This window comes from Saccopteryx bilineata, chromosome 2 (assembly GCF_036850765.1).
Source record: "Saccopteryx bilineata isolate mSacBil1 chromosome 2, mSacBil1_pri_phased_curated, whole genome shotgun sequence".
Taxonomy (NCBI): domain Eukaryota; kingdom Metazoa; phylum Chordata; class Mammalia; order Chiroptera; family Emballonuridae; genus Saccopteryx; species Saccopteryx bilineata.
In genome coordinates, this window is record NC_089491.1 from 1,617,060 (window position 1) to 1,644,793 (window position 27,734).

A 27,734-nucleotide genomic window follows, 5' to 3' on the forward strand; every position below is an offset into this window, starting at 1 on the left:
GGACACGGGCCGTGGATCAAGGGCAGACGTCTGACCCGCTCTTGCGGGCAGCTCACCGGAGCACGCCAGCAGGGACAGGGCAGTGTGCAGATGCGGCTGCCTGGCTCCCGGGACGCCCGAGAGCCCACAGGGCCGTCTGTGACTGCCACACCACATCCATGCGTCCCCTGGAGCTGGGCTGCCACCCTGGTGGAGGGCACGCGGACACTCACCAGGCCTTTGTCATCTGTGAAAGGCGGTCGTCTGTGCGAGGCCACCAGACACAGACAGGGAGGGTTTCAGCTGCAGTCACTCAAGTGTCTGGACAGATGGACGGCATTCAGGGAGCACAAAAGAGAGACATCCTCTGGTCCCAAATAAAATACAAGCCATTTCAAAGGTCTGCTTCAGGGCACTGCTCATTCAGCTTGGGCCCTCTCTCCTCCTGCCTGTCCCACCATCTGGGTCCCTCCACACAAAGGAGACAGCCACTCTGACCCGGAAGCAAGTCTGCTGTCACGGGTGTGCGCCAGCCGGGAGGTCCGAGGCTGCCCGCTGGGGGCGCCCGCAGGGTGTGCGCCAGCCGGGAGGTCCGAGGCTGCCCGCTGGGGGCGCCCGCAGGGTGTGTGCCAGCCGGGAGGTCCGCCCGCTGGGGGCATCCACAAGGTGTGCGCCAGCCGGGAGGTCTGAGGCTGCCTGCTGGGGGCGCCCGCAGGGTGTGTGCCAGCCGGGAGGTCCGCCCGCTGGGGGCATCCACAAGGTGTGCGCCAGCCGGGAGGTCCGAGGCTGCCTGCTGGGGGCGCCCGCAGGGTGTGTGCCAGCCGGGAGGTCCGAGGCTGCCTGCTGGGGGCGCCTGCAGGGTGTGTGCCAGCCGGGAGGTCCGCCCGCTGGGGGCATCCACAAGGTGTGTGCCAGCCGGGAGGTCCGAGGCTGCCTGCTGGGGGCGCCCGCAGGGTGTGTGCCAGCCGGGAGGTCCGAGGCTGCCTGCTGGGGGCACCCGCAGGGTGTGTGCCAGCCGGGAGGTCCGAGGCTGCCTGCTGGGGGCGCCCGCAGGGTGTGCGCCAGCCGGGAGGTCCGAGGCTGCCCGCTGGGGGCGCCCGCAGGGTGTGTGCCAGCCGGGAGGTCCGAGGCTGCCCGCTGGGGGCATCCACAAGGTGTGCGCCAGCCGGGGGCATCTGCAGGCAGTGGCCACAGCCTTCACCTCATTTCCGCTTGCAAGCCTATTTTTAGTAACACAGGCTTAAAAAAACACTTGTGAAATAATTAAGCTTCCAAATACAGTAGACTAAAATTTATTTCAAGTTTACTTGCTGTTGGGCAAACAAGTTTGCAACACGTTTAGGTCTGCTCGCTTGTACTGGGGCAGTGCCATGCGTGCACAGCCTGTGGAAGGCTGCGGTGCCTGCTCTGAGGGCGGCAGACTGCAAACTGTGGACTGCCTTCCTGCTGGGAGGGGTGACTGCTTGCTGTTATTTGCTGGAGAAGGGTATTTCCACCAGGCCTGTTTCACTGGACAGTAGAGGGGGGGGGAGCTGAGGGGTTCGGGAGCCCTGAGATTTTGTCCCGGCCCGTTTGGCTGGGGAGTGCTGAGGCTGGTGGGGGCCTGTGAGTTCCGGTGGGTCCAGAGGGGGTCGGGACCAGAGTGAGAGGGAAGCGGTCTTCCCTGCCTGCTTGCTTGTCTGCCATTACAAGACTTAACGGAATGGCCCACCACTTCCTGGCTCCACAGTTCCTTTACCGTCTGTCCGAGTCTGACGAGAGCCTGCACGGCCACAGCCACGGCCACTGGCCTCACACTCGCCAAATAACCACAGCGCTTAACCCAGTGGTTCTCAAACTTTCTGAAGTCGGGGTGCACTTAAAACCCTACAAATAATTGTAGGCGCACTATATACAAGTTTCTGAGAAATATGTTTTAATAATTAAGTCAAATATTAAAGAAAAATATATAAAGTCCAAGCATGCTTTTATAGTAATTAAATAAAATGACAAAATTAAATTTATTCTGACATTAAAAAACATTTTTTGTTATGCTTTTTGAATTTTTAAAAAAGGGGTTAAAAAAGAAAAAAAAGACAAAAACGTTATCTTTTTATATATATAGATACATTCTTAGTAAGACTTAGAAGTCGGCAGGTCCCAGCGTGAAAGTGTTAAGTTTTCTCATTCTTGTGTTTATGAGAAACGTGAGCCTGATGTGTCCTGGCGATTTCTTCAATGTTGGGGCACCTATTTGAAAGGCAGACTCCCATTTCCTCGTCAATACGTTGAAGAATTCCTCTCTTTCTACTCTTAATTGTGTTGAGGGTAGAAAATCCTAACTCACATAAATAGGATGTTGAAAATTGTAGTAAAATGTTCAAAGCTTTTTTAGATATTGCCACATATTCTTCTTTTGTAGAAACCCAAAAGGCTTCAAGAGATAATTCCTATGTTTAATCATCAATCCACTGTCAGTGGATATAGCTTCCAGTTCTTCTTCTGTTAATGTTAAACCAAAATCACTTGAAGCTTCCATGAATGGGTTTCTAATCCAGTCATATTGTTCAGTGTTAAGTGATGGGAAATGCTATAAATTAAATTCTGCTCGTCAGCCTTCAAGTCCTATTTTATTTACACTTAACGTTTGCTCACTTCCAGAATCAGATTCTTCACTATCATGCTTCTTTTTGAGATATCTATCCATTTCATTTGGGTATATTTATCTAAAAATAATATAATGATGTGTTATTAATAAACATAATAACAATGTGTTAACAAAAAGCGTTATTTCCATAATGAAATGGTATAATAGAGTAACTATATTTATTTTTATATCTGGGCACATGCCGCGAACCAGCACAGCTAGTAATTCCAGGTCCTGAGTGGGAATGGTGTGGAATTAAGAAAATACGGGGTCGGCAGGGCCCTGTAATTGCTGCTGGCAAGAACAAAGCGTGCCCAAAAACCACATCTTGCTTTATTTATAGGCTAAAGTGAGGCCATTAGCAAATTAATGGTCTTTGATCACGTTTCCAAGGCAACCCAAGAATTTTACCTAGTGCAGAAAACCCCCACCATACACATCATCTTAACTTGACACCAAACAAAGGATAGAAGAAACCTGCCTCCAGTCTTTCTGGGAAACATGGGGGGTAGTGTAAACAATCCAGCACCACAGTGTAACAGCCTTTTGCAACCTAATCAGGCAAGTGAGGTGGGGGGTTGGGCAGACTGTCAGCTTACAACCAATTCCCCACACCTCTGTCCCCCAAGAATCTAAACTCCAAAATCCCTGTTGGTTTTTTGGTCCCCAACAGGCACATCTTTCTCTGGAATACCATAGGGCGCACCAGTGCACCCTGGCGCACACTGAGAATCACTGATTAACCTGACAGGATAAAACCTTTTACTATGACTCATCGCATTCTAATGAAAAGTCTGTCAAGTCTGAGTTACCCTCAAACACCGATTAGTCCCAGAATGACGCACAGCTCAGTTAACCTCCCAGCTTCAAAAGGCCGTACCAGACTGTTGTTCTCACGGCACTGACCGGGTTGTGGCTTCTCCATCCTCGTGCAAAAGTCAGGGGGATGTGGGGGTCCCCAATCCCACGGCCCAGTCACCTGATGGCAGGGTGGTCTCTCCCCTGATGCAGGTCCCTTCCCAGCTGAGTCAAGGTCTTTTCAGATGAGCTCCAAGTTCAAACCACAACACAGCCCAGGGTAGAACCCCAGCGCACATGCCAACAACAGCACAAGCTACCTAGAAGCGACCCCTTCAGAATCCAGGCGTGCTCGCCCGGCCTCACCCGGAGCTGAGGGCCAGGACCGGTCCTCACTGCGGCGTTCAGCCCAGCAAGGTTAGACTCAGGCTATAGGGTCCTGGTAGGCACTCCAGGGTGACTCCAGGGAAGCAAATCCTATCTTGTTGGTCGGATGCTGAAGCATCAAAACATTGTGAGACGAGAAAGCTTCCAGGAACAAGTCGGCACATCTTCAGAGCCACAGCAAGGCGGCACTTACAACCTGGCTTCCTCCACTCCGAGGCTGAGCGGTGCAGTCCTTACAGATGCGTGCAGTTCCTATAGACGCAGTGCAGTCCTTACAGACGCGTGCAGTTCCTATAGACGCAGTGCAGTCCTTACAGACGCGTGCAGTTCCTATAGACGCAGTGCAGTCCTTACAGACGCGTGCAGTTCCTATAGACGCAGTGCAGTCCTTACAGACGCGTGCAGTTCCTATAGACGCAGTGCAGTCCTTACAGACGCGTGCAGTTCCTATAGACGCAGTGCAGTCCTTACAGACGCGTGCAGTTCCTATAGACGCAGTGCAGTCCTTACAGACGCGTGCAGTTCCTATAGACGCAGTGCAGTCCTTACAGACGCGTGCAGTTCCTATAGACGCAGTGCAGTCCTTACAGACGCGTGCAGTTCCTATAGACGCAGTGCAGTCCTTACAGAAGCGTGCAGTTCCTATAGACGCAGTGCAGTCCTTACAGACGCGTGCAGTTCCTACAGACGCAGTGCAGTCCTTACAGACGCGTGCAGTTCCTATAGACGCAGTGCAGTCCTTACAGACGCGTGCAGTTCCTATAGACGCAGCTGTAACGAAGCCTGGGTCGGTTTCACAGGCGCACCTGGGCCCACAACCGGAGCACGCCCCTGCTGCCGCCGCTCACCTGCTTCCTGCCCTGCTGAGCCCTCCCTCCCGAGTCCAGGCGAGCTCCCGACGCCCTCCCGGGACTCCCCTCCCCGCACACTCCTGCAGGGCCTTCCTGCTGCCGTCAGCACCCTGTCCTTCCCCAGGCTCCATGGGGAACACTTAGTGCCCCAGGTAAACACCAAGAAGGCGACGGCCTCGCACACAGACCCCAAGTGCGGATCAGGCAGGCGATGAAGAGCTCAGAGGGAGGCAGGACTGAGCAGACACCATGCAGCAGCTAGACAGACGCCCCCATCTGGGCCCCCTTCCTGGCCTCTGCAGACACAGGGCGTAAGCCGTCGGGGCTCTGGAGTCACCAGCCCCACGGTGTCACCATCTGCGACAGGAGTGGACAGGGGAGACCAGGTGTGTGCCGTGGTGGCTGCCCACCAGCTCTCAGTGCCCCTCCAGTCTCTCCTCTACAGTTGCCGGGCCAGTTGGAGAACACCTGCCCGCGCTTCCCTGAGCACATACTTCAGAGCTCCCTCGGGGTTGGGGGTGCTGAGCCAGGCACGGAGGTCTCACCTCCCAGTCCCGGGAGCAGACCCACTGAGCTCACACCACAGCTCCGGGCTGAGGGTGTTCAGGAACGCAGCAGCTCAGTGACAGGCCTGAGCGCTGACATCTGGCCACACCCAACAGCACAACTGTTCTTTGTCAAGACACCTTCTTATACGGAAAAACACTTATTTTCAAAAGCTTGAAAATGTCAGCTAAGAGCTGAACTTCAACCCCAAATCTAGGAAAACAAAGGTCCCTAAGCTATGACCAGGGAGGCCCTGCCTCGCTGGGGAGCAGCCCCCTCCTCTGCAGACCACCCTCTGGGGCTTCCGGCTCCTCCTAAGCAAATGGAAGCGGCCAGTCAGGAGGCGATGGTGGCAGACAGCAGGGGAAGCAGATGCTCCCTGAGCTCAGTGCCCCCCACCCCCACCCCGGCAGGCTGAGGCCGGGAGCAGAGCCCGTCCCATGGCCCCCATGTCCCAGAGGCCGCTCGGGTGTAGAGAGCGGGAGGAGGGCAGCACCAGACAGGAAGCAGCACACTGCCTGGGGGCTGACTGGACAGCACAGTTCACAAGTGACCAACTGGGACCAAAGTGGTGACAAGGGAGTGATGGCTCCACTCAGACTTGTTAAAGAGAAAACCACAGGCCCCAAGAGGTGTCACTGTGCTAGAAGCCATGACATCAAACATCAAGTGGAGACTTCACACCTAACCTAGCAGCAACATCAGCCCCTCCCAGGAAGTGGTTTTAATCCTGTTTGGGACTTGCTGACCCATGCTGGTGGCCATCTGCCTGACCCGGGCCCTGCCTTCCCAGGGAGGAGGGTGTCCTTGCCTGAAACTGCACTCTGACCTTGTCTGCCCCACTCCTCAGCTATGAAACCTTCCATTCCACACACTCCAGCAGCCCTTCCGCTTGCTAGGTGGGGCGCTATGCAATCCGAGAGTCGTTTAAGAAAGCCAACCAGAGCTCCACGTCGCCTGGGTTGAACTTGGTCGTTAAACAGACTGGACCACGGGGGCAACGGGGAGCCTGGCACCAGGCGGAGGGACCACCGCTGACTTTCATGGGGAGGGGCAGGGCGAGGGTGGTTCTCCCCAATGCGTCCCACAGGGCAGTGCTGAGCCTGGCACCAGGCGGAGGGACCGCCGCTGACTTCCATGGGGAGGGGCGGGGGGAAGGTGGTTCTCCCCAATGCGTCCCACAGGGGCAACAGGGAGCCTGGCACCAGGCGGAGGGACCACCGCTGACTTTCATGGGGAGGGGCAGGCAAGGGTGGTTCTCCCCAATGCGCCCCACAGGGGCAACGGGGAGCCTGGCACCAGGCGGAGGGGCCGCTGCTGACTTCCATGGGGAGGGGCGGGGGGAAGGTGGTTCTCCCCAATGCGCCCCACAGGGCACGTGCTGAACCGAGGCACAGTAAGGGTCCCGCGGTCGGTCCCACAGGAAGCCAAGGGCGAGAGTGCAGATTCCTTCGCTGAGTAATTCCCGTGTGTGGTGGACGTCCACCAGGGGGCGTCACTGCCCCATTCCCAGTCTCCTTGGCCACCGGCCCTGCCTTGCAGGTAGGTGTCTTTGCAGGGTGTCCCTGAGAGCAGGTGACCCTCCCACTGTGGGGTTTGTGCTGACAGGATGCTGGGCCTCACGCCCAGAGTTTCTGACCCAACAGGCCGGGGCTGGTGCCTACAGAGCACATTCCTACCGAGCCCCCAGGTGGGACGCGCCCCCGTCGAGAGCTGTGCTGAGGCCGCCCGCTGGCGGTCTGGCTCTGGAAGGCTCCGCCTAGGTCCCCCAGAACCCCTCCCCCCCCTTGTCTTTGGGGCCACAGCAGCTGTCTTTCACTTTCAGGCGGATCCGCCTCTGGTCTCAGACCTCGTTTTTCCGGCCTGGACCTGGACAAAGTCCAACTCTTTCGAGATCACCTTATTTAGCTAATAGTGACACTCTCATCACACCACTCGGTATGAGTTTGACATTTCGGTTTCAGAGGAAACGTCTAAGTTCCAGGGACCATTTTCAAGACTCCTCCTATACTGGTTCAACTACCAGTTAGTAATATTTTAATCATCGTTTATGATTTCTGTGCTTCAGAAACTAAACAGAAAACAATCAAAATGTGCAAGAAAAAGTGACAGATGTCTTACGGGAACTTCCTGCATTTTAATTGTTATGTCTGTCACCGAATGACAAATGAGAACCAAAATGTTCTCTGTCTTACTAGAGCATTTGTTGGTTCTCAAGTCATAAGGCTTAGGGAAAAAACCTACTAAGAAGTTCTCCGTCCACTTCTTAGTTTCTGGCCTCAGTTGTGACCAGCGCAAAACTTCGATCTAACGACATTAGATCGGAGAACAAACCCCTTAGAATGGAAGACCCTGGACGCCCTGCATTAAGGGGAGAATGCACCTCAAAGATAAGAATTTACAATTACTCACAAAAACCCCCTAGTTAGACGCCTCTCCAGTTTCTTCGTGAATCAGCTCAGACGTGAGAAAAATAGACTACAGGGTCGGATATAAGACTTACAAACAAAGGTAGGGAGGAAGCCCAGCAATTTGTTACCCTCTTGTCCACTGAAACACATAATTAGAGGTTAGTTCCCTACCAGCCAGAGCCCGGCCAAACCTCAGTCTTGCTGGGGGACCCGCTCCTACTCCACAGCGATTTCCGTTCCAGCCCAAAGCCCCGCCAGCTCCAAAGAAGGAGGCTGCACCGCCCCCGCCCCCGCCACCACCCTCTGCCACTCGGAACAAGCCGGCAAGCAACTTCAACACTAACAATTTGCAGCATAATGACAGTGCCCAACAACAACAAGGTGTGGGAACATTGCCACTGGCTGGGTAGGTGACAAGAGTGACCAAAGGCTGCCCGTCCACGAACGAGGAACCGCCCCATGAAACGCTTGGAAAGGTCTTTTTTTTTTTTTTTTTCAGTTTCCAGAGAGACGTCTCCAGGGTGTTTGAATGTAAAAGTCGGGGGCGAGAGGGGTGGGTGGGCTCCCTTTGAGTCTCCATCCACTGTGTAGTCAGCTCCCCAAACCAGAAGAGGATGGAGAGGATTTCAAGGGGAAGCGTCTTGGGATTAGAAACGCGGATTCTCCAAGAATAGGGAGTCCAGGCGCCGAAAAGGGAATTAATTCCTGAGGACGGGGTGTGAGTCAGGAAACAGGATAAATAAAGACCGGGGAGGAGGGAGGGCGGGCCAAGGGAACTTTTCGGGGCTCAACCTCGGTGTCTGGAGAGCTGGGAGACGTTGGAAGGGCCACCCTGTCCCCCTGTCCCCAGTGCGCAGCGAGGGCAGGGGTGGGTGGGGGGACTGGAGACAGCAGCCTCCCAGGAAGGATCCCATCGGGGTCACCTGGAGGACCCGGGGCACTCACAGGCCAGCGGTGGCCGAGGACTCCGCAGGACAGGGGCCAGGGGCCTGGGAGGCGGCCCCGAGCCCGAGGGGCGAATCCCCCGGGTCGCGGCGGCCGGGCCGGCGTCGGGGGTCCCGCGCAGGGGCGCGCCTCACCTCGCACGTCCGCGGCCAGGGCCCGCCAGGTGGGCGCGTAGCCGATGCAGTGGCCGCACCACGAGGAGTAGAACTGCACGAGCCACGCGGCCGAGCTGTTGGCCGTGGCCCCGCGCACGCTGCCGCTGTCCAGCACCCACACGGCGTCCTCGCCCGCGCGGTACAGCCGCGCCGCGCCGCCCGCGCCCGGCCCCGCCGCCGCCGCCGCCACCGCCAGCAGCACGACCCACGGGGGCAGCCCTGGGGGCCGCACCGAGGCCGAGCGCCGGGTCCCGGCCGCCGTCCCCGCCGGGGCTCCCGGGCGGTGCGCCGCCAGCACCGCCCCGGCCGCCGCCATGTTGGGAGTGCCGCGGCGCGCCTGACCTTTCACCCTGGCAACCGCCGTCCCCTGCGCCGCGCGCTCCCGGCTCCGCTCCGAACGTCAGGCCCCTCCTCCAGCCCCGTCTCCGAGCTTCAGACCACGCCTATAGCTCCGCCCCCAATCGGACGGCCCCGCCTCCTAGGCTCCCCTTTAGGCTCCGCCCCCCGTCCCTCCCGTGCGCCGGGCCTTTTCTCTCCCCGCCCCCGATTGCCGGGTCACGCCCCCGACCAAGCCTAGACGAATCAGGCCCCGCCTTCGGTCCTCGGCCCCGCCTCCCACGCGCCTCTCCAGGCCCCGCCCCCACCGCCGAGTCCTCCTCCGCGGGAGCCCCCGTATCCTTCAACCTGGGATGGAGAGACAGTCTCCAGACTCAGTCAATGAAAATTCAAGACGCCCGGTTATGCGCATGTCAGATACACAGCGCATCGTTTTTCAGTCTAAGGATGTCCCACACCTGATATGCAAATCGAACGGGATATACTTAGACTGAAAAACGACGCGCTGTGATACCGACATTCGCGTGTAATGGGGCGCCCCGTGTTTTATCTGGCAGCCAGCCCGACCTGGGGCTTCAGAGGGCCCGCCACCCTGACTCGACCTTTTCACGTCAGATTCTAACTTTTTAGAAAATGGAGTTGGAACAGCCATGCCGACTCGGATCCTGATCTCTCTGCCAACCTAGGAAATAAGCTTCATGGGACTTTTAATTCATCGTGGGAGACCTGGCTTTGAAAGGGCCACTCCTAACTGCTGTGCTTATCTAGATGATCTCTTCACTGACCCCCACAGAAAAGGGAGCGAGCCGGTCACCGAGCCGATAGGAATCCGCAGGCATCTTCCACTGGTCTGAAGTTCACATTTTTATGTCCCAGACCACCTCGATCTTTGAGTGATTTTTACTTAAGTAAATGATACGACTTGAACTTAACCTACACTTATAACCGATGCCATCATCTCTCTGCTCTGAACAGGGTTCATCTGCCCCCCTCTCCCCCAGGTCCCATCTCTTCTCATTTGCTATCAGGCCTTCTCTTCACTAATGTTTATTTACTGGGTGTCTGCTTCCCGCGGAGCCCTGGAGGCAAAGCGGAAGCCCTGGGTCAGCGGTCTAGGAGAGAGGGACGGAGATGAGTGCTATAAAAAGCAGTAAAGCCTGCGGGGGTGGGGGGTGGGGGGGAGCCTTTGTACATAAGAGGTGGGACGTCTGTCAGAGAAGTGATTTGGGTAGAGAAGGTGAGAAAAGGGGTGAACAGTCCTCGCAGAGGAATTGTACGTACAAAGGCCCCGAAGTAGACGTGTTCAAGAGTAGCAAGGAGGTCAATGTGGCTGGGGGCAGAGCGAGCTAGGGGGAAAGAGGGGGAACTGGAAAAGCAGCTGAGGGCAAGACCATACCGGACCTCTTCACCTTGGCTGCAGACTGAGGCCTTGGCTGGGAAGGTGATGGTGCCCACGGGTGGATTTTGAGCTGGGATGTGGTTCTGGCCGCCAGATAGAAGAGCCGGAAGGGTAGCAGGAGAACCATGAGGGCCATTGCAGCCCCCCAAGAGGTGGTGGCACCCAGGTGAGGGGTGGACGGTGGCGCTGGTGAGGAGAGGGTCAGCCATCGGGGATTTTTTTTTTTTTTTCTTTACAGAGACAGAGAGAGAGTCAGAGAGAGGGATAGACAGGGGCAGACAGAAATGGAGAGATGAGAAGCATCAATCATCAGTTTTTTGTTGCGCATTCCAACACCTTAGTTGTTCATTGATTGCTTTCTCATATGTGCCTTAACCGCGGGCCTTCAGCAGACTGAGTAACCCCTTGCTCGAGCCAGTGACCTTGGGTCCAAGCTGGTGAGCTTTTGCTCAAACCAGATGAGCCCACGCTCAAGCTGGCAACCTTGGGGTCTCGAACCTGGGTCCTCGGCATCCCAGTCCGACGCTCTATCCACTGCGCCACCGCCTGGTCAGGCCATTGGGGACATTTTGAAGGTAGAATGTGCGGTGGATCAAATCCAGAGTGTGAGACAAACGCCCGCAGGGTTTTGGCCAGTTGCTCTTGGCTGGGATGAAAGATGGCGGGGGAGAGGGGGGGAGAGAAGAATCTTCGGGGTGAAAGTGGTGAACAAGAGTGTTTTGGATTGCTGAGGGAGGTGTCAGGCCATGGGTGGCTATGTGAATCTGGAACTGAGCGGGTAAATTGGGCTGGTTGGGCTCACATGCAGTGAGCCCGGGGGCAGGGCCAGGTATATGTGTGTATGAGAGAGAGAGAGAGAGAGAGAGAGAGAGAGAGATATCTTGTCCTGCCCCCAAGCCTGCAGTCAGGTTTTTGCAAACACTAGGAGCCTGTTCCCAGCTATGTTCACAGGGCATTAGGGAGAGGCCTTTGCTTGGGGCACAGGACAGGCTGGTTGGAGACAAACGCCAAGAAGCAGTTTGGTATTTGATGGCATAGTGTGGGGGAGGGGGCAGACAGGACCAACGACCATGGGGACAGAGGTAGGACTTGCAGGCATTCTTCCAGGACCTCGATACTGACCAGGAGCCAGTGCGGAACGGTGCAGAACGGGACTGAGTGTCCGGACCTGGGCACTCACCAGAAAGCCTTGTCCCCAGCTGCAGGTGAACCTGGCCCAGCGGGGCCACCCAGCTCCATCGGGGAGGGAGGCTGACACACTCAGGAAGCCAGACCCCCTGGGCATGGGAAGGCACCCACTAAACAGACCCCGAGAGTGTGGGAAGGCACCCACTAAACGGACCCCGAGAGTGCGTGTCTCCACTCCTCCGGGAGCGGCCCCCCTGGCCTTCATCTGTGTTTTATGAGAGTGGCTGTTACATTGGCCGCACGGAGTAAGAAATGAAAGGGTCTCCTAAAACCGGTCTGATGATCTGGGATTCCAGGCGCTGAAGGCGCGCCCCGCCCTGTTCACGGGCATTTTATGCAGGAGGGACCGTTAAGCAGGGGAAGCTGAAAGAGACAGATCACAGGAAAATTAAATGTGGGGTTTAACTGAGAAATAATCATTTTCTATGAAAGATAATGACTTCTCCGGAGGCAGGTATCAAGATTTATGGGCCCAAGAGGTTACTGGGGATAGGAGCCAAGAGGAGCCCAGGGGGACCTAGAAGGAGCAATCCTGATATTGAAGTCTTGCCGGGTCAATCTGTCTGAACGCCCGAGCCCCCGGGCCAGCGCGTGTCACGTGGGCCGGGATTAAAGATGTCCGCCGCCACCTCGGTGGACGCAGTTCCCTAACCAGTCATTCTGCAGCCCTTTTCCCTTGGACCGGGCTTTCCAGGGAGGGGGCCAGGACTCTCATTTGTCCCCCTTGACCAGCCTTCTTTCTTCAAAGGCACAGAGCCACGGGCCAGAGAGATGACTCCCGCGACACAACAGCCTGCCAGGCGCCCAGGCAAGGTCCTGTCGAGAGGCCCTGGTTCCAGCTACACAGCTCGGCCACGATGTCCTGCGCCCACCCACAGCGACGGGGCGGGGGGCCACAGAACCGGAGGCAGATCTGCAGGGTCTCTGTGGGGGAGCTTTATTGCCATGCCGCATGTGCGTGTGTAAAATACGTACTTCCTCTCTCACACGGCCTCGTAAATCCAAAAGGGTCAGCCATAAATAGAAAATAAATAAATAAAGAATTACAGACTAATTTTTCCAGAAAACGAGAAGGAAATCAATAATAATAAAAAAAATAAAATAAAATAAAATAATATAACTGTAGCTCAGAATTTGGTTTGAAGCTCTGTGCACAGAACCAACACATTCCCTACAGGATCTAAACCCCTCCTGTGCTCCAAGGAGGCGCCCAGTGACACCAACACAGTTGTCTTAGCTGGTGCCTCCATGCCCAGTGCGTCGGCATGGAACAAAGGTCAGCCTGGGATGGAGCGGCCATCCCAGAGGCTGGGGGCTGGGGCCTGGGGCCTGGGGCCTGGGGAAGGGGTCTCAGGGACTCCTCAGCAGAGCTGCAGGGTAGAGGGCACAGGTGGCCTCTCAGGGCTTTGCCAGGCCGGCTTTGCAGACCTCTTCCACTGTACAAGCCGTGGAAGTCCAGGGCCCTGGATGGGAGAAGTCAAGTCCTGGAGGAATCGGCATCAGGACCGGACGTTCCTAAGGCCACCATGCTGCTCACTGAACTCAGGACTCCCCATCGAGCAGGGAGTTTTCCAGGTCAAAAAGGGAAGTGGGAAAGGATGGATGGAAGGAGGAAGGGAGAATGGATGGATGGTGGATAGATGGATGGATGGATGGATGGATGGATGGATGAAAAGAAGGAAGAAGAAAGGAAGGAAAGAAAGAAGGAAGGGAAGAAGGGAGGGAAAGGAGGGAGGGAGGGAAAGGAAAGAAGGCAGGGAGAGAGGGAGGGAGGGAGGGAGGGAGGAAAGAAGGAAAGAAGGGAGGGAGGGAGGGAAAGGAAAGAAGGGAGAGAGGGAGGGAGGGAGGGAAGAAGGAAAGAAGGGAGGGAGAGAGGGAAAGGAAAGGAGGGAGGGAGGGAGGGAGGGAGGGAAGGAAGGAAGGAAGGAAGGGAGGGAGGGAGGGAAGGAGGGAAGAAAGGAGGGAGGGAGAATGGATGGATGGTGGATAGATGGATGGATGAAAAGAAGGAATAAGATAAAGCGTCGACCTGGAACACTGAGGTCGCCAGTTCAAAACCTTGGGCTTGCCTGGTCAAGGCACATATGGGAGTCGATGCTTCCTGCTCCTCCCCCTTCTCTCTCTCTCTCTCTCTCTCTCTCTCTTTCTCTCTCACTCCTCTCTCTCTAAAAAAAATCAATAAAAGAAGGAAGAAGAAAGGAAGGAAAGAAAAAAGGAAGGGAAAGGAAAGGAGGGAGGGAGGGAGGGAGGGAAGAAGGAAAGGGAAGGAGGGAGGGAGGGAGGGAAAGGAAAGAAGGGAGAGAGGGAGGGAGGGAGGGCAGAAGGAAAGAAGGGAGGGAGAGGGAAAGGGAAGGAGGGAGGGAGGGAGGGAAAGGAAAGAAGGGAGAGAGGGAGGGAGGGAGGGAAGAAGGAAAGAAGGGAGGGAGAGGGAAAGGAAAGGAGGGAGGGAGGGAGGGAAGGAAGGAAGGAAGGAAGGGAGGGAGGGAGGGAGGGAAGGAGGGAAGAAAGGAGGGAGGGAGAATGGATGGATGGTGGATAGATGGATGGATGAAAAGAAGGAATAAGATAAAGCGTCGACCTGGAACACTGAGGTCGCCAGTTCAAAACCTTGGGCTTGCCTGGTCAAGGCACATATGGGAGTTGATGCTTCCTGTTCCTCCCCCTTCTCTCTCTCTCTCTCTCTCTCTCTCTCTCACTCCTCTCTCTCTAAAAAAAATCAATAAAAGAAGGAAGAAGAAAGGAAGGAAAGAAAAAAGGAAGGGAAGAGGGAGGGAAAGGAAAGGAGGGAGGGAGGGAGGGAGGGAAGAAGGAAAGGGAAGGAGGGAGGGAGGGAGGGAAAGGAAAGGAGGGAGGGAGGGAGGGAGGGAGGGAGGGAGGAAAGGAGGGAGGGAGGGAGGGAGGGAGAATGGATGGTTGGTGGATGGATGGATGGATGGATGGAAGGAAGGAAGAAGGAAGGAAGGAAGGAAGGAGGGAGGGAGGGTGGGAGGGGAGGGAGGGAGGGAGGGAGGGAGGGAGGGAAGGGAGGGAGGGAGGGAGGAAAGGAGGGAGGGAGAATGGATGGATGGTGGATGGATGGATGGATGGATGGGTGGATGAAAGGAAGGAAGGAAGGAAGGAAGGAAGGATGGATGATAGATAACTGATAGATGGCTGATAGTTGGGATAAATGATAGATAGATGAACAACAACAGATACAGATGAATGACAGGGAACTCCCCGGAGCACATGCTCAAAGGGCTCTCACTGGAAGGAGCGCTCTGGTTGCATGGGGAAGACATGCAGTAGGCCATTAGCATTTTTCTCAGAAGTTTTGTCTTCCCCAAAACTGCCCAGCGGCTGCTGTGTGAGGCCAGGGACACGGCCGGCGCCTGCCTGCTCTTCCGTCAGCGGCTGCCCGATGGGGTCCGCTCTGAGAGCACAGCGAGCGTGTCGCACAGGATCTGTCTGGTGAGCTGTGTGGAGACAAGGTCCACCACCCCTGCCCTGTCTGTACCAGGAAGACCCGCCCAGCAGCCACCAGGTCCAGACCACGGGTCCCTCACACCCTCGTTCCCCCCAACAGAACTGGGTTCACCCAACTGGTCCCCGGGGCTTCCATCTGGTCCACCTGCCCCCAGGCAGAAGCTGGACTCCCGGGGCCCCAGGGACAGTGCCTCAGGTGCTCCCTCTTCAGACAAGGAGGGCGACTGGCAGATATCTATGGAGGCGTCCTCCCCCGGGGGGCCCGAGGAGCCCCCAGGAGACATGGCTTCCTCAGGTGGGGAGGGGAAGCCCTCTGAGTGGGGGCTGGGGGTGGCCCTCCTGTCTGCTGGGGGGGTGGGAGGGGGAGGAGGGGGGTGAGCGTCCCTGTGTGTGGAGGACCGGAGGTCGGCGCTGCCATAGGACAGCACCTCATCCACCGGGGACAGGATCTCAGGAAGGACACCGCTGCCCAGGGAGGGACGGGCTCCCTCCGGGACGGGGGGAACTCCTGGAGGGGCCCGCGTGGGCTTCCTGTTGGTGGGGGGGCTCGGGTCAGCACTCCTGGGCCCCTCTGGGCAGCCAGCTGAGGCCTGTGGAGGCCTGGTCTCTCCTCCTTCGCTGAAACCCACCCCTTTGGGAACTGAGGACCCCAAAGGGAAGGGAAGTGACAGGTCTAAGTCACGGCGCGAAGAAGCCCTGGACGGGAATGCCACGTCGTAGGCAGCCTCAGGGGACGTCCCACTGGCCTGGCCCGCGTCCGATCCACTGGGCAGGCTCCCACTGGGTCCAGAAACTTCCTGTCCCCCATAAGGGCCCAGGGAGAGATGTGCTGGGCAGGGCACCCCTCTGTTTTCTGGGTCGGAAGGGCCTTCAGCTGGCGAGGAGTGCCCTGTGGCCGGCTGGGCCCCCGCACCAGGCTCCAGGAGGCTGTCCTCGTCCCAGACCTCGCTGGACGCCTCTGACAGCTCTGACCCCCATCTGGGTGAGGGGCCGTCGGGGAGAGGCGCTGGCCAGCCCGCCTGCAGGAGGCCCGGCTCTGACCCGGAGGAGGAGCCGTGCAGGGGACTGGCCCCGCTGCCCGCCGACCTCTCCCCGGTCTCCGGCCCTCCGCCTTGGCACAGCCCCCTGGAGTCTCGAGCGGAGGATGCCCCGGACCAGCAGCCCAGGTCTGCGTCCGGAGTGTCCCCGGCCTCCCCCTCCGACAGGGAGATGGAGCTCTCGGAAAGCTGGACCAGAAAGGCGGACACTTTCTGGAACTCCTGGAGAGAGGAGCAGGACGGGCCGCTGACAGAAGAGGGGGCGTGGGACCCCACTGAGGACCCCGAGAAGGTTCTGGGGGCTGACTCGGATGGGGAGCCCCGGGCCAAGGGGGCGGCGAGCTGGGGCAGGGTGGGTGTCGCCTCCTTGGCTGCTGCAGGACCTACAGAGAGAGGAGAGTGTGGGGACGTCACCGCCCGTCTCACGCTCTGTTGTCCCTGCGATGTCCCCCTCGCACTGGGAACAGCAGAAGCTGTCACCCCACGGCCCCAGAACCGGAAAACCCAGACAGAGGCGGAAGAAATGTGTGGACCCTGCGATCCCCGGGGGTGAGCTGAGCCCCACCCGCCCCCACAACGAAGTGAGTCGCATCTGCGCAGACATTTCTGCGTCTCAGGGACATGTGGCTGCAAGGACAGAGTGGCCTCTTGGCCTCGTTCTGTCTCCATCTGAGACGTGGGTGTTCCAGAAAGGGAGTCTACCTGCAGCCTCACGCCTGCCGACTGGGACTCCGTGATGTGAGGCGGAGTGGGCGGTCCCCCCCCAGCCTGGCTGTGGGAGAGGCTAGCTGTGATTTAGAAGTGACCTTGGATGACCCTTACATGGGCACTGATGGTCTTGGTGCAAGGCGGGGGCCCCAGTGGGGGGGTGCGGTAGGGCATCACCTGGACATGTGGTCAGCTGGGTATCCTCCCGCCAGGAGGAGGGGTCGTAGAGGTCCTCCTGCCAACAGGTGACTGTCCTGCAAACACATGGTGGGCCAGTCCAGCGTGCCCCCGGGAGTGACCTCGTTCTCCCAGGCTCCTCCGGCTCAGGGTCTCTGTGGGGGGCCTTCAACTGCCCCAATGGGAGGTGTGGAGGTGTGCAAGGGGCCTCGTCTTTAGGGGGCTCTGGCCTCGGCCCCCACTGCGTCAGGGAGCTGGCGGGTGCCGCACGAGAGGCTCAGAGGCATGGGAGGTGCCGCACGAGAGGCTCAGAGGCATGGGAGGTGCCCTTCCTGTTGACCCCCTCCCCCACTGGCTCCGGGCTGATTCACCGAGTGACATCTTTGTTTCACATTCAGGAGGGTTTGTAGTGGCCTGAAGGTACAGAGCAGGCCAGGCCAGTGCACAGGGCACCCGGACAGAGTGAGAGTCCCCCAGCAAGGGTTCAGGGAGCAATGGGCCTAACCATCTCCCTGCCCCAGGTCCCAGCCCCTGCCTGAGGGTCCCACAGGCCCATGCAGCGACCCTTACAAAGCCTCATACCTTTGCTCCCCTGACCACTGGCTTTCCATGTTGGGGGTCTCCCCCACAGGGCTGCTGGCAAAACCCAGTCCCAATTCGGCCCCCACTTGACTTGGGCTGCCTTCAAATACCTGCTGAAAACAAACAGTTGTAGAGACGCCCGTTCAGGATGTGGCCACCTCTGCCGGCATCTGTCCCTGTTACTTAACTCTGGAGAAAGTCCCTGTGCTCTGGTGACCACTGGTAAGAAACAAAGACCGTCTCCCCACAGAGGGCGCTGGAGACCGCCATGCCCCAGACACGCCTCCGCCCAGTGGACGTCAATGACCCGACCAACAGACGGACCGCATGCCCTGTCCTGTCAGCACCCTCGTCAGAGGGACGAGGTCACCCCACCCAAAGCCACACAGCAGGGCCAACAGAGCAAGGCCAGGCCCCCACTCACGCTGGCTTCCCGGGGGCTGCAGGGTCCCCCTCCGCCCTGGGAGTGCCGGCTCCGGCCCTGGACGCTCCCTGCACGGCTGTCAGTCAGAGTCCGCATCCCCCCCTCTGCCGACAAGGGGCTGGCATTGGTCTGGGAGTCTCCTGTGAGGCAAAGGGACCACCGGTGCTGACGGGCACAGAACACAGACAACGGGAGACACGGTGTCCAGGACTTCTGAAGCCGTGTGAAAAACACCGGACAGTTCCAAAGAGCCGCAGCGCTTCCTTGTGCTCGGGGGAGGACCCGAAAGTACATGGCTCTCCGCTCCTAAAAGTGTGGCTGCAGGGAGAGTCACTGATAGGAGTCGCAGGAAAGCTTCCAGAAGGAGGCAGGGTGAGGGCAGGCCTTGGCCACGTCAAGGTCACCACAGACAAGCTGGAGGATCAATCGGCAGAGGGGGGACAAAGTGGGGGCAAGGGGGGGCTGCAGCAGGGTTTTGCCAAGAAGCCCCAGGGACTCACATCCATTGACCATCATCTCCTTACCAGGGGTCCCCAAACTACGGCCCGCAGGCCGCAATGCGGGCCCCTGAGGCCATTTATCCAGCCCCCACTGCACTTCTGGAAAGGGCACCTCTTTCATTGGTGGTCAGTGAGAGGACCACTGTATTTGGCAGCCCTCCAATGGTCTGAGGGACAGTGAACTGGCCCCCTGTGTAAAAAGTTTGGAGACCCCTGCTTAGACCTTCCTTCCAGCCCGGGCCTGGCGGGTGTGGGGACCCGGGCCTGGGGGTCTATGATGACGGGCCCCAGGCCACCAGCCCCAGAACGGAATGATCGGGCTAAAGCCTGGTTTTGTGGAGACTCTGGCAGCTGGAACACCACCCTTTTGTCCATGGCCCTCGCTAGAGGCCGAGGCGTGGGTCACTCAGGGGAACCCTGGGCTCCGGATGACCATGATGGGCGTCACCCAAGGCAGCCTCTCCAGGCCCGGTGTCCTGAGCAGAGGGCAGCCGGCGTCCAGTCACAGTGGCCAGCCGTCCTCTTGTTGCAATGCCTTGCCCGGTTACCTTGGCCCACAGGGCTGCCACTCCCCAGCAGCTCCCTCTGGGAGTCACGGTGGCCATCGGCCGTGGGGGTCTCCTCCTCTCCCCAAGCTGGCCTCAGAGGCCGCAGATGGTCCTCTGCCGCTGGAGTTGCCCTGGGGGATGTCCCGTCCTGCTGCTCCGCGACTAGGCTGTGAGGCAGGGCAGAGGGGTGGTGACTGCCCATCCAGGCCATGCCCTCCCAGGGTGCCCAGCCCAGGCCACAGCTTGTTCTATACAAGCGGAACATGTGTCACATCCAGGGGACAGCTGTGGTCGGTCGCCAAGTGGTCAGCGCACAGGCAAAAAAAAGACAGGTCCTGGCCTCTCCCTGCCCAGTGGCTCCCAAATAGGCCCCATTGTCACCAAATGAGGCCATCATTGCTGGGGGGTGACAAAGTATGGGGTACAGTGCTGGAGTATGGTGGGAGGGAGATGTCCGTCTGTCCCCCAGCACAGGGCAGGGCAGAGCACGTGTCCCATCAAGACTTAAGCATGTAGACTGACCACTGGGCCTCTAGGAGGCGTGGCGGGTCGGAGGCCTGGACACCACACACTCTGACCCCCCACCATGCTCTGGGCACACTGATGAGCAGCAAGGAGCAGCCCCCTCCTAGCCTCAAGGAGGTGGCTGGTGTCCTGACGCCTTCTGGGTTTAAGGGCAATGCCTGCAGACAGGCTCTAGGACAGTGATCCCCAACCTTTCTTGGGCCACGGGCCAGTTTAATGTCAGAAAATATTTTCATGGACCGGCCTTTAGGGTGGGACGGATAAATGTATCACGTCAAGATTGAGTCTTAGACGGAGGTAACAGAGGGAATCTGGTCATTTTTTAAAAATAAAACATCGTTCAGACTTAAATATAAATAAAACAGAAATAATGTAAGTTATTTATTCTTTCTCTGTGGACCGGTACCAAATGGCCCACGGACCGGTACCGGTCTGCGGCCCGGGGGGTTGGGGACCGCTGCTCTAGAACATTCCACCACCCTCCACCTGCAGGTTGGTGTTACTTCCATTCCTTGTCTCCCCAGGCACTTGCTACAACTGAGCCTAACTGGCTGCTCCCCCAGGATGGCTCTGAGCCTCTCCCCAGAAGTCACACTCCTGTCAGGGGTGTGGACAGGGGGTGGAGTCTGTGCTCCCTCCTCACAGCCTTGGGAGGAGGAGACTCAGGGGCTGGAGTTCTGACTCCCGGGAGCAGGACTGAGTGGGCACCTGTGTGTCCCAGATGCAGACGCCCATCTACTCCCCTCCCCGAGTATATGAGTTGAGGACAGAACAGGGGGCTGTGCCGGAGCCCCTCACCCGCCCCCCACTTCTTGAAGCTGCCATGGGGCAGAACCAGCCTGAACAAAGCAGAAGGGAAGACTCTGCTCCCACACCCCTCTAGTGGCCCCTCAAACCCTCCCTGCAAAGGGGGTCACAGGCCAGCAGCCACGGCACCCTGGGAGCTGAGCGTAGGGCCCACCACGGGCACGGGTTCACAGATGTGCCCAGGCCCTGGCCCGCTGGAGCTCCACCGGGCTGCCCCGGGCTGCCACGGGCACGGGTTCACAGGTGTGCCCAGGCCCTGACTCGCTGGAGCTCCACCGGGCTGCACTTGAACGAGCAGGAAAATGAGGGACCCCTGTTTGTCTGTGTGCCGTGATCACCAGCAACATTCAGTCTTTCTCGGGGTTGGGGGGGGGGGTTCTGAAGACCAGAAGTCTCCCCTGTGCGTCACAGCCTCTCTGTTTTCTAACTTTGCAGACACGTGGCTGGGATGGTGAGACAGCAAAGACCACCCCCCAGCATGGCAACAGCCCCACCCCCACACAGCTGACCCCTGAGCTGGCGTCCAGGCCTGCCTGCCCGCCCAGCCTTACAAGCAAGCTCTTGGCTGCCAAGAGGGGGTCGAGTCAGCCTGAGGCCTTTCAAAGACCTGGCAGTCGATAGCGATGTGAGTTATAGGTCAGGCTGTGAGAGATTTCTTTGGAAAGCGCTTACGGAGGGAGGCTGAGCGTGATGACCCCTGCCCTTCCTGGGGGAGGCATGAGCATGGCCCCCGCACGCCACAGGACAGTGACAGTGCCCCGCAGGCAGGCAGGGTCCCTGCGAAGGCCACTCCTGGGGGGGTCAGCTCCTTCTTGGGGTGGAAGCCACCTCCTGCTTCCTTACACCTCCCACTCCCCCAGCTCCAGCTTTGCTGCCTCTGGCGAGTGCTGTGATTACAGTCTGGCGGGCGGCCAGCCCTGAGGGACGAAGCTCAGAGGAGAAAGGGCCTTCTGTCCAGGGCCACTTTAATTCACGTGGAAGGGAAGGGGATGTTCCCAGAGCGCCAGGACATCGGGAAGCTCTGGATGGCAACAGCAGCTCGGCTGCCTCCCACAGCAAGGCTCCGGGGCAGGTGGCACTGGCCATCAACACCCCCGCCACCCCCGGAGGTGACTCAGCCCGGGCTGGGCCCCCCTGTCAGCCACCAGAGAGGCCCTTTTGCTGCACACCGAGGTCAGTGGCCACGTGGCCAGGCCTTTGAGAGAAGGCCAAGGCAGCACGGTCCACAGAACACAGCCCCACGCTGGCCTCAGAGGAGGCCACCCAGCAGCTTGTGGCCACGCATGCTGGCTGCTACCCTTGAGCCAGGCCAGTGACCCCACCACAGCCCAGGACGGTGGCTGCCCGGTCCCCACTGAACAGACGGGGGAACCCCGGGGCCCACCCCCTGTCGGCAGCACAGCTGGGAATGTGTAGGCAGCTTCCACAAGGCCAGGACAGCTCTGGCCTCTGCCCACACCCCCACAAGGTCAGCCAGCCAGAGCAGGGTCCCCGTAGGGCTCCTGACGTCCCTCTGCCCGAGGTGCAGTGGCTGCCAGCACAGAAAAGACTGTTACTGGCGAGACCCAGGGCCAGGGCCGCCCACAACAACTCACAGCGGGACTTGTGTCCTCTCAGGGTTTCTCCGGGGGTGGTGGCTGGTGGGGCTGCCAGTCCTCTGCGGGGTCAGGGGGCGTGAAAAGCCCAGTGCAGGGCCCCCTGGCTGCTGGTGTGTCTCAGAGCCCCTCTCCCAGGCGGCCTTGACCTCCAGGCCAGAACTCTGTGAATCAACAGCAGAGGGTGAGCCGGCACGGTCACCCCTGGCTCATCTCCTCTGCAGAAAGGGGGTGGACAGCGTGCTCCCACAAGTAGGCACCTGGCTGATACAGGGGAGCCGGATCTCACGGGAGCCCTGCACCCCAGTGCTAACAGCCCCCTAACAGGTGCAGACACTAGGCAAGAACCAGGGAACGGCAGGGCCCGCACCTGCATCTGTGTCAGGAATCAGGCAGCCCTGGGTGCCCCCTCTGGCAGACTGGCCCGGAGCAGGCAGCAGGTTTGCCTGGCGGTCATCCCGCCGTGTGCCCGCTAACCTACACCAGGTGCTTCATGGAGCCCAGTTCATTGAGACCGGCAGCATTCCCAGTTTACAGAGCAAGCCCAGGCTGGGAACAGCCGCTCCACCCGCCCCACGTTCACAACCTCCTTCATGAGACGGCAGGTAGAGACGGGGCACTGGAGCACGGATGCCCTGGGGCCCAGGGTCCCCCGAGGGGTCGTCCCCTCCAAAGAGCCCTAGCCACGTGCTTCTCGCTACCGCGGAGCCCCGCCCACTACCGCTGGGAGTCTGGCTCCTCCTCCTCCTCCTCCCCGGCTCGCTAGGGCGGCCCTGCCCAGGAGACCCCTTGGCCCCGCCCCCCCAGCAGGCGGCTTCCCCACCCGCCCTCCATCTGCACCCCTTCTTCTCCCCCGGGGTTCCTTTCCTCCTGCATGTTTTTTACAAGGGACTTGCCCATTCCCATGAAGCGGCCTGGCGACCAGCCTCTCGGGGCCACGGCCAGAGCCTCCCGCCCAGGTGAGAGAGAGCGCCCACCTGAGGCTGCCGGGTGGCGGCCTGGAGCTCCCGCTGCAGACGGGCCATGGACCTCTGCACGGAGAGGACGTCCCGGTGGTACTGCAGGAGCAGCGTCCTCTCTCGGTGCCAGAACAGGTGACTGTTCCGCAGGTATCGGATTTCCCTCTGAACCGGGCAAAGGAAGACAAGTCAGCTGTAACCCCACCCAGTACGAAGCGCACGCGGAAGAGAAACCCACTGGTGAACGAGGCTGCAGGGGCAGCCCGGCTCTGGCACTCGCTGGGGCCTCCTTTGCCCCTCCAGATGCCCCTGTCCTTCTCATCCTGCTTGGCCAGGAGACCCTGTGTACTGTGGCTCCCCTTGGGTTTGGCCAACAGGAAGCTCCAGCAGGAAGCAGGAGGGAAGGTGGAGTGCCTGTCCCTGGGGCCCCCCTAAAGTAGGGACAGAGCCAGCTGTCCCTGCCCTTCCCACACAGCTCTCCCTCTCCGGGCTCTGGGTACTGTCCCCACCTCTAGAACTCAGCCCTTTGTTCAACTGTTCCCATCGTCCTCTGTTCCTTGCTGTGTCTATGACAGCACACCCCTCAGCAAAGCCACCTTGCCCGTGCTCAGGTCTCTGCACACCTGCCCTGGGAGGGGGCAGTCCCAGGCCCCAGAGGTCAAGAACCCTGACCCTAGCCTCTACTTCCCTGTCTCCCTGACTCCAGGTTTGGAGGGGGCAGTCCCTGCCACTGGTCAGTTCCAGGCCCTCTAGCCAGGGCCCACTCTCAGGGGCGGGGGGACCATGGCAAGCTCTCAGGCAAGGCCTGTTCCGTGGGCCACCCTCACTGCCCTGTGATAACTGGTTTCCCTCCCAAACCCTCTTCATGGTTCACTGGTCAAGCCATGTCCTGCAGATAATGTCACTTGCATTTCTCTGTCTGGGTTTCCTCCTGTCACCCCCCACCCACCCACCAGGAATGCCCCATACCTGCCACCCCCCCTCCCCAGTCCAGACTGGGCTCGGGAATTTGGAAATCCCCGAGCTGAGGTCACATGACCACCTCGGCATTCACCCCCTGCCCAGTGCCCAGGCCCAGCCGGCTTACCTGCTCCTGCTCGAGGTTGCTGAGAGCCTGCTGCTGCGTCTCTGGCAAGGCCATCAGCGCCACCCTGTCCCCCTTGCTGCCCAGATCCCTGGGGGGTTGGGGGGGTAGCAAGATGGACAACCTCAAGTCTGGCAAGTGGAGGTGAAAAACCGAGCACGACCAGTCCTGACCAGCCAGGTGAACCTGGGGTTCCCCCTCCAGCTGCTGGGCACCAGGAAGAGGCGGCCATGAGCTGGGGGAGCCCTTGGGGGGGCCTGGTGCCCCAGATAAGGCTGCCACTCTTTTCACCCCCTTCACGACCCCTTTTGGGCCTGAGAGAGGAAGGGAGGGAGGTACCTCCCACGCTGGAGCCCGAGCCCAGTCACAGGGTCCTTTGAGGAAGGGGCAGTGGGTGTGGACTAGAACACCCACAGCCTGGCACACTCATAAACTGCCTGTGTGGACCTGAGCTGGATGAACCTTTCTGGAGGCCAGCGTGGCCATGTTGAGAAGCTGCCGAGCTGTGTCTCAGGGACACAGCACTTCCCCCTCCACGAGTTTACTTTACGGAAATTAAGTCTTAGATAGATGAGTATTTTAGTCGGAAGGTCCAGCCGTGGGACCTGATTAAGGCATCGGTGGGTCCCTCTGCGCTGGGCACCCTGTTCATTGTGGCCGTTATGCAGGGACACGGACGGGTGCTCCCGCTTTTTACGTGAACACTCGGGTTATAGTCTGCAGTGGATTGCGAATGCTTGGATCTCCCCTCTCCGCCCCCCGCGCCCCTCCCCCCAGGGACCTGACAAGGCAGACTGGGAAATAGGTGGAGATGATCTTGGAGGGGTGTGACTGCGGGTGGTTTTAATATTTATGTATTTACTTTTTGTTATTTTAGTGCCTCATCTGACTTTTGCACACACCTGCCTTTATTGGGATCATAAATTATTAGCTTGTTCCACTATGGCTGTCAGGGCCTGGGCGAAGCCAGGGTTCTGGGGGCGGGGCCAGGTTTTGGGGGCGGGGCCATGAACTTGGGGGCGGGGCCGGCGCTGCCGCCTGCGCCTGCGCTCACCTTCTCTGATGCTCCAGCCAGGCCAGCTCCGAGCGTATCTTCTCCTCCAGCGCTTTCTCGCGCAGGCGCAGCAGCGCGGACTGGTGCTGCACATGCAGTGCTTCCTCCCGCATGCTGTGCTCCAGCATCTGGAACGTGAAGCGGCCGAAAGCTCCGGGCTAGACGCTCATGAGCCACGTGGGCTGCACTGAGGCAGCGTCACCAACCGGACTGCGTCACCACTGTCTAGCTTCCAGGCTACTCTCTCTGGATGGGAGTGGGCGGGCTCCCGGCCACCCAGCCCAGGGGAGGAGGCCAGCGGCTCCAGGAAGCCCTCCTGGACTGCCCACCCCACTCATCCCCCAAGTCGTGCCACTTCCCGGACTATGAGCTTCTGAGGACAGGGCGAGGTCCTCGTCATCTTGGCCTCATGCCTAGCCCAATCCATCCAGTCCAGGCCTCTGTGCCCTCCTAGGTGGTTTGGGACAGGCCAGGCCACCTGCCCTGCAATGTGCTACCTGGGCACCGGAGCCAGCCCAGCCCAGAGCAGCCCGCTGAGATGCCTGCTCTCACCTACCCCCCAGGTGGGAGGAAGGGGCTTGGGCTGATGTGAATTGGAAGGGTGGGTGATGCCCATGACAGGGAGAGGGCCTTCCCCAGCTGAGGACCCACCATGGAGACGCCCTGGGTACAGATTCTAGGAGAAGCAGCTGAGGGAGGATTTGGGTCTACTGTTGGCTGCCAGCACCTCCCCTACGCCCCACTCCCATGCTCCTCCACCCCCCAGGGGGTGTCTCCCTGTACCTGGTGGATGAGGTTGTTCCAATGATAGAGGCTTGCCAGGGGCGACTGGGAGGGGGCGTGGTCCGGCCTCCGTTCCTGCTCGGGCTCTGAGGACAGAAAGCAGGCGGTGGTTGATTCAGGTAGAGGCTCCAGGGCCTTTTTCTGTAGGAGGGCCTTTGAGGTAGGATGTCTGGGGCAATTTAACGTTACCCCATGCACATAGCTTCACACCAGATCACGAGGCCAAGCCCAAAGGAATCAACTGTCTCCTTGGCCCTGATAGGAAGTCTTCTGGTGTGTGAACCACCTGGCTACTGTGTAAAGGACCAGACCCAAGGCAGAGGGGGCTCGGAGGTGACTCAGTTCAGTTGCTTCACTCCTGCAGCAGGGGAGACTGAGGCCCAGAGAGAGAGAGAGAGAATGACCCACTCGAGGTCCAGCATCAAGCAGGTACGGTGACAGCAGAGCCCAGACTCCCGGCTTAGACAGCTATCTGGCCACTGACCATGGCTGGGTGCCCTTTGGTACTGGGTGTGATGGAAAACGGACCCTATACTTCTAAAAAGGTCTTATGAGGACCTATGCTTCTGTCAAGAGAGAGTAAAGGGGATTGGATTGTGGATTTAGTGTCCCACTGAGAAACAACTTCGAAAAACAACCAAACAAAAACGTGCATATGTGTTTGCAGATACACAGACGTGTGTTCACACACTCATATATGGAAGAATGGTTTTCCGGACATACCAGGCAACACTGATGCCCGAGAAAAAACAACAACAAAAGACACAATTAGCAGAGACCTCTGATTGTCACAGCTGACTGCCTTGAGAGTGGGGAAACTGAGGCAGAGTCTGGCAAACCCCCTCCCCCCAGGTAGAGGAGTGGGGCTGAGAGTCTGGAGAGATCAAGGCAGTTAGAGCTTGTGGGATGGAGAATCGGAGAGGAGAGAGCCACACGGATCTGAGAGAGACCCCAGAGATCTGTGGCGGGTCCCCCTGGAGCCTTCCGTGGAGAACGGGCGGGTGGGTGCACAGGGGGAGACCCTGGTGCTGGGGAGCGAAGCATCCAGGGGACCTGAAGCCTGGGGGTTATGTCTGCCTCCGCCAGCCCAGCCGCAAAGCCTCACGACTCCTGGGTCCTTAGGGCAGAGTATATGGAAGCTAAAAGAAATTGTCACCAGCAGAACAAGCACCACCAGACGTGTTCAAGGAGGTCCTTCAAGGCAGAATGACGCCAAGGAGGAAATCCGGCTCCACACGGAGGAACAAATGGCAGTAGATAATGGAACACTTCTGCACACAGTCAGGTGTGTATACATATGTGCATGTGTGTGTGTGTGTGTGTTTGTATGTATAAATTTTAAAAGGTCATTGAGTGTAACAAATAATAATTGTGTCATGAAACTTATAAACTATTTAAAGTAAAGGGCATGAAGTCAATTGCGTAAAGTCCCCCAAAAGGAGAAGCAGACGTTATTGGAAGAGCCTTCTGCTCTAGGTGAAGCGATAGAATATCACTGTGAGGGAATGTACGTATTAGACATATTACTAGAAATCCCACAGCGGCCACTGAGATGACAGGTACAGCTGCGACGCCAACAACACAGATTCAATGGAATTGTGAAAGAAGACTCATTTAATCCCAAAGAGGCCAGAGGAAGAGAAGAGGGAGACAAAGGTCTGCTGACACAAAAAGAAAACACAGCGACAGAACACACTAAGCGTGAACGTGCGAGCCACCAGTTGAAAGGCAGAGCCTGTCAACAGGACAAGGTCCGACAACACACGGCCTGCAAGGACCACAGCGGCACGAGTGGGTTAGAAGGGTGGGAGGAACGGGCCGTGCTGACGCTTAGTTAAAAGAAGGTCAGGGGAGCTAGGTTCCTG

General features: G+C 58.6%; 2 protein-coding genes across 2 annotated transcripts in view; both read right to left on the reverse strand.

The window, feature by feature from the left end:
* Positions 1-9,068, reverse strand: part of QSOX2 (quiescin sulfhydryl oxidase 2) — a 29,158-nt gene extending 20,090 nt beyond the window's left edge. The window contains exon 1 of the mRNA XM_066255749.1: positions 8,678-9,068. Coding sequence (XP_066111846.1) covers positions 8,678-9,014 — 337 coding nt within the window. The 5' untranslated portion in view covers positions 9,015-9,068. The remainder of the gene's footprint in view (positions 1-8,677) is intronic.
* Positions 9,069-15,007: 5,939 nt separating this feature from the next.
* The window catches only part of CCDC187 (coiled-coil domain containing 187), a 44,478-nt gene continuing 31,751 nt past the window's right edge, over positions 15,008-27,734 (reverse strand). The window contains exons 15-24 of the mRNA XM_066254288.1: positions 25,870-25,955; positions 25,087-25,214; positions 24,036-24,123; positions 22,967-23,113; positions 21,990-22,153; positions 19,063-19,229; positions 18,015-18,154; positions 17,591-17,703; positions 17,009-17,085; positions 15,008-16,506 (exon numbers count right to left, since the gene is read on the reverse strand). Coding sequence (XP_066110385.1) covers positions 15,008-16,506; positions 17,009-17,085; positions 17,591-17,703; positions 18,015-18,154; positions 19,063-19,229; positions 21,990-22,153; positions 22,967-23,113; positions 24,036-24,123; positions 25,087-25,214; positions 25,870-25,955 — 2,609 coding nt within the window. The remainder of the gene's footprint in view (positions 16,507-17,008; positions 17,086-17,590; positions 17,704-18,014; positions 18,155-19,062; positions 19,230-21,989; positions 22,154-22,966; positions 23,114-24,035; positions 24,124-25,086; positions 25,215-25,869; positions 25,956-27,734) is intronic.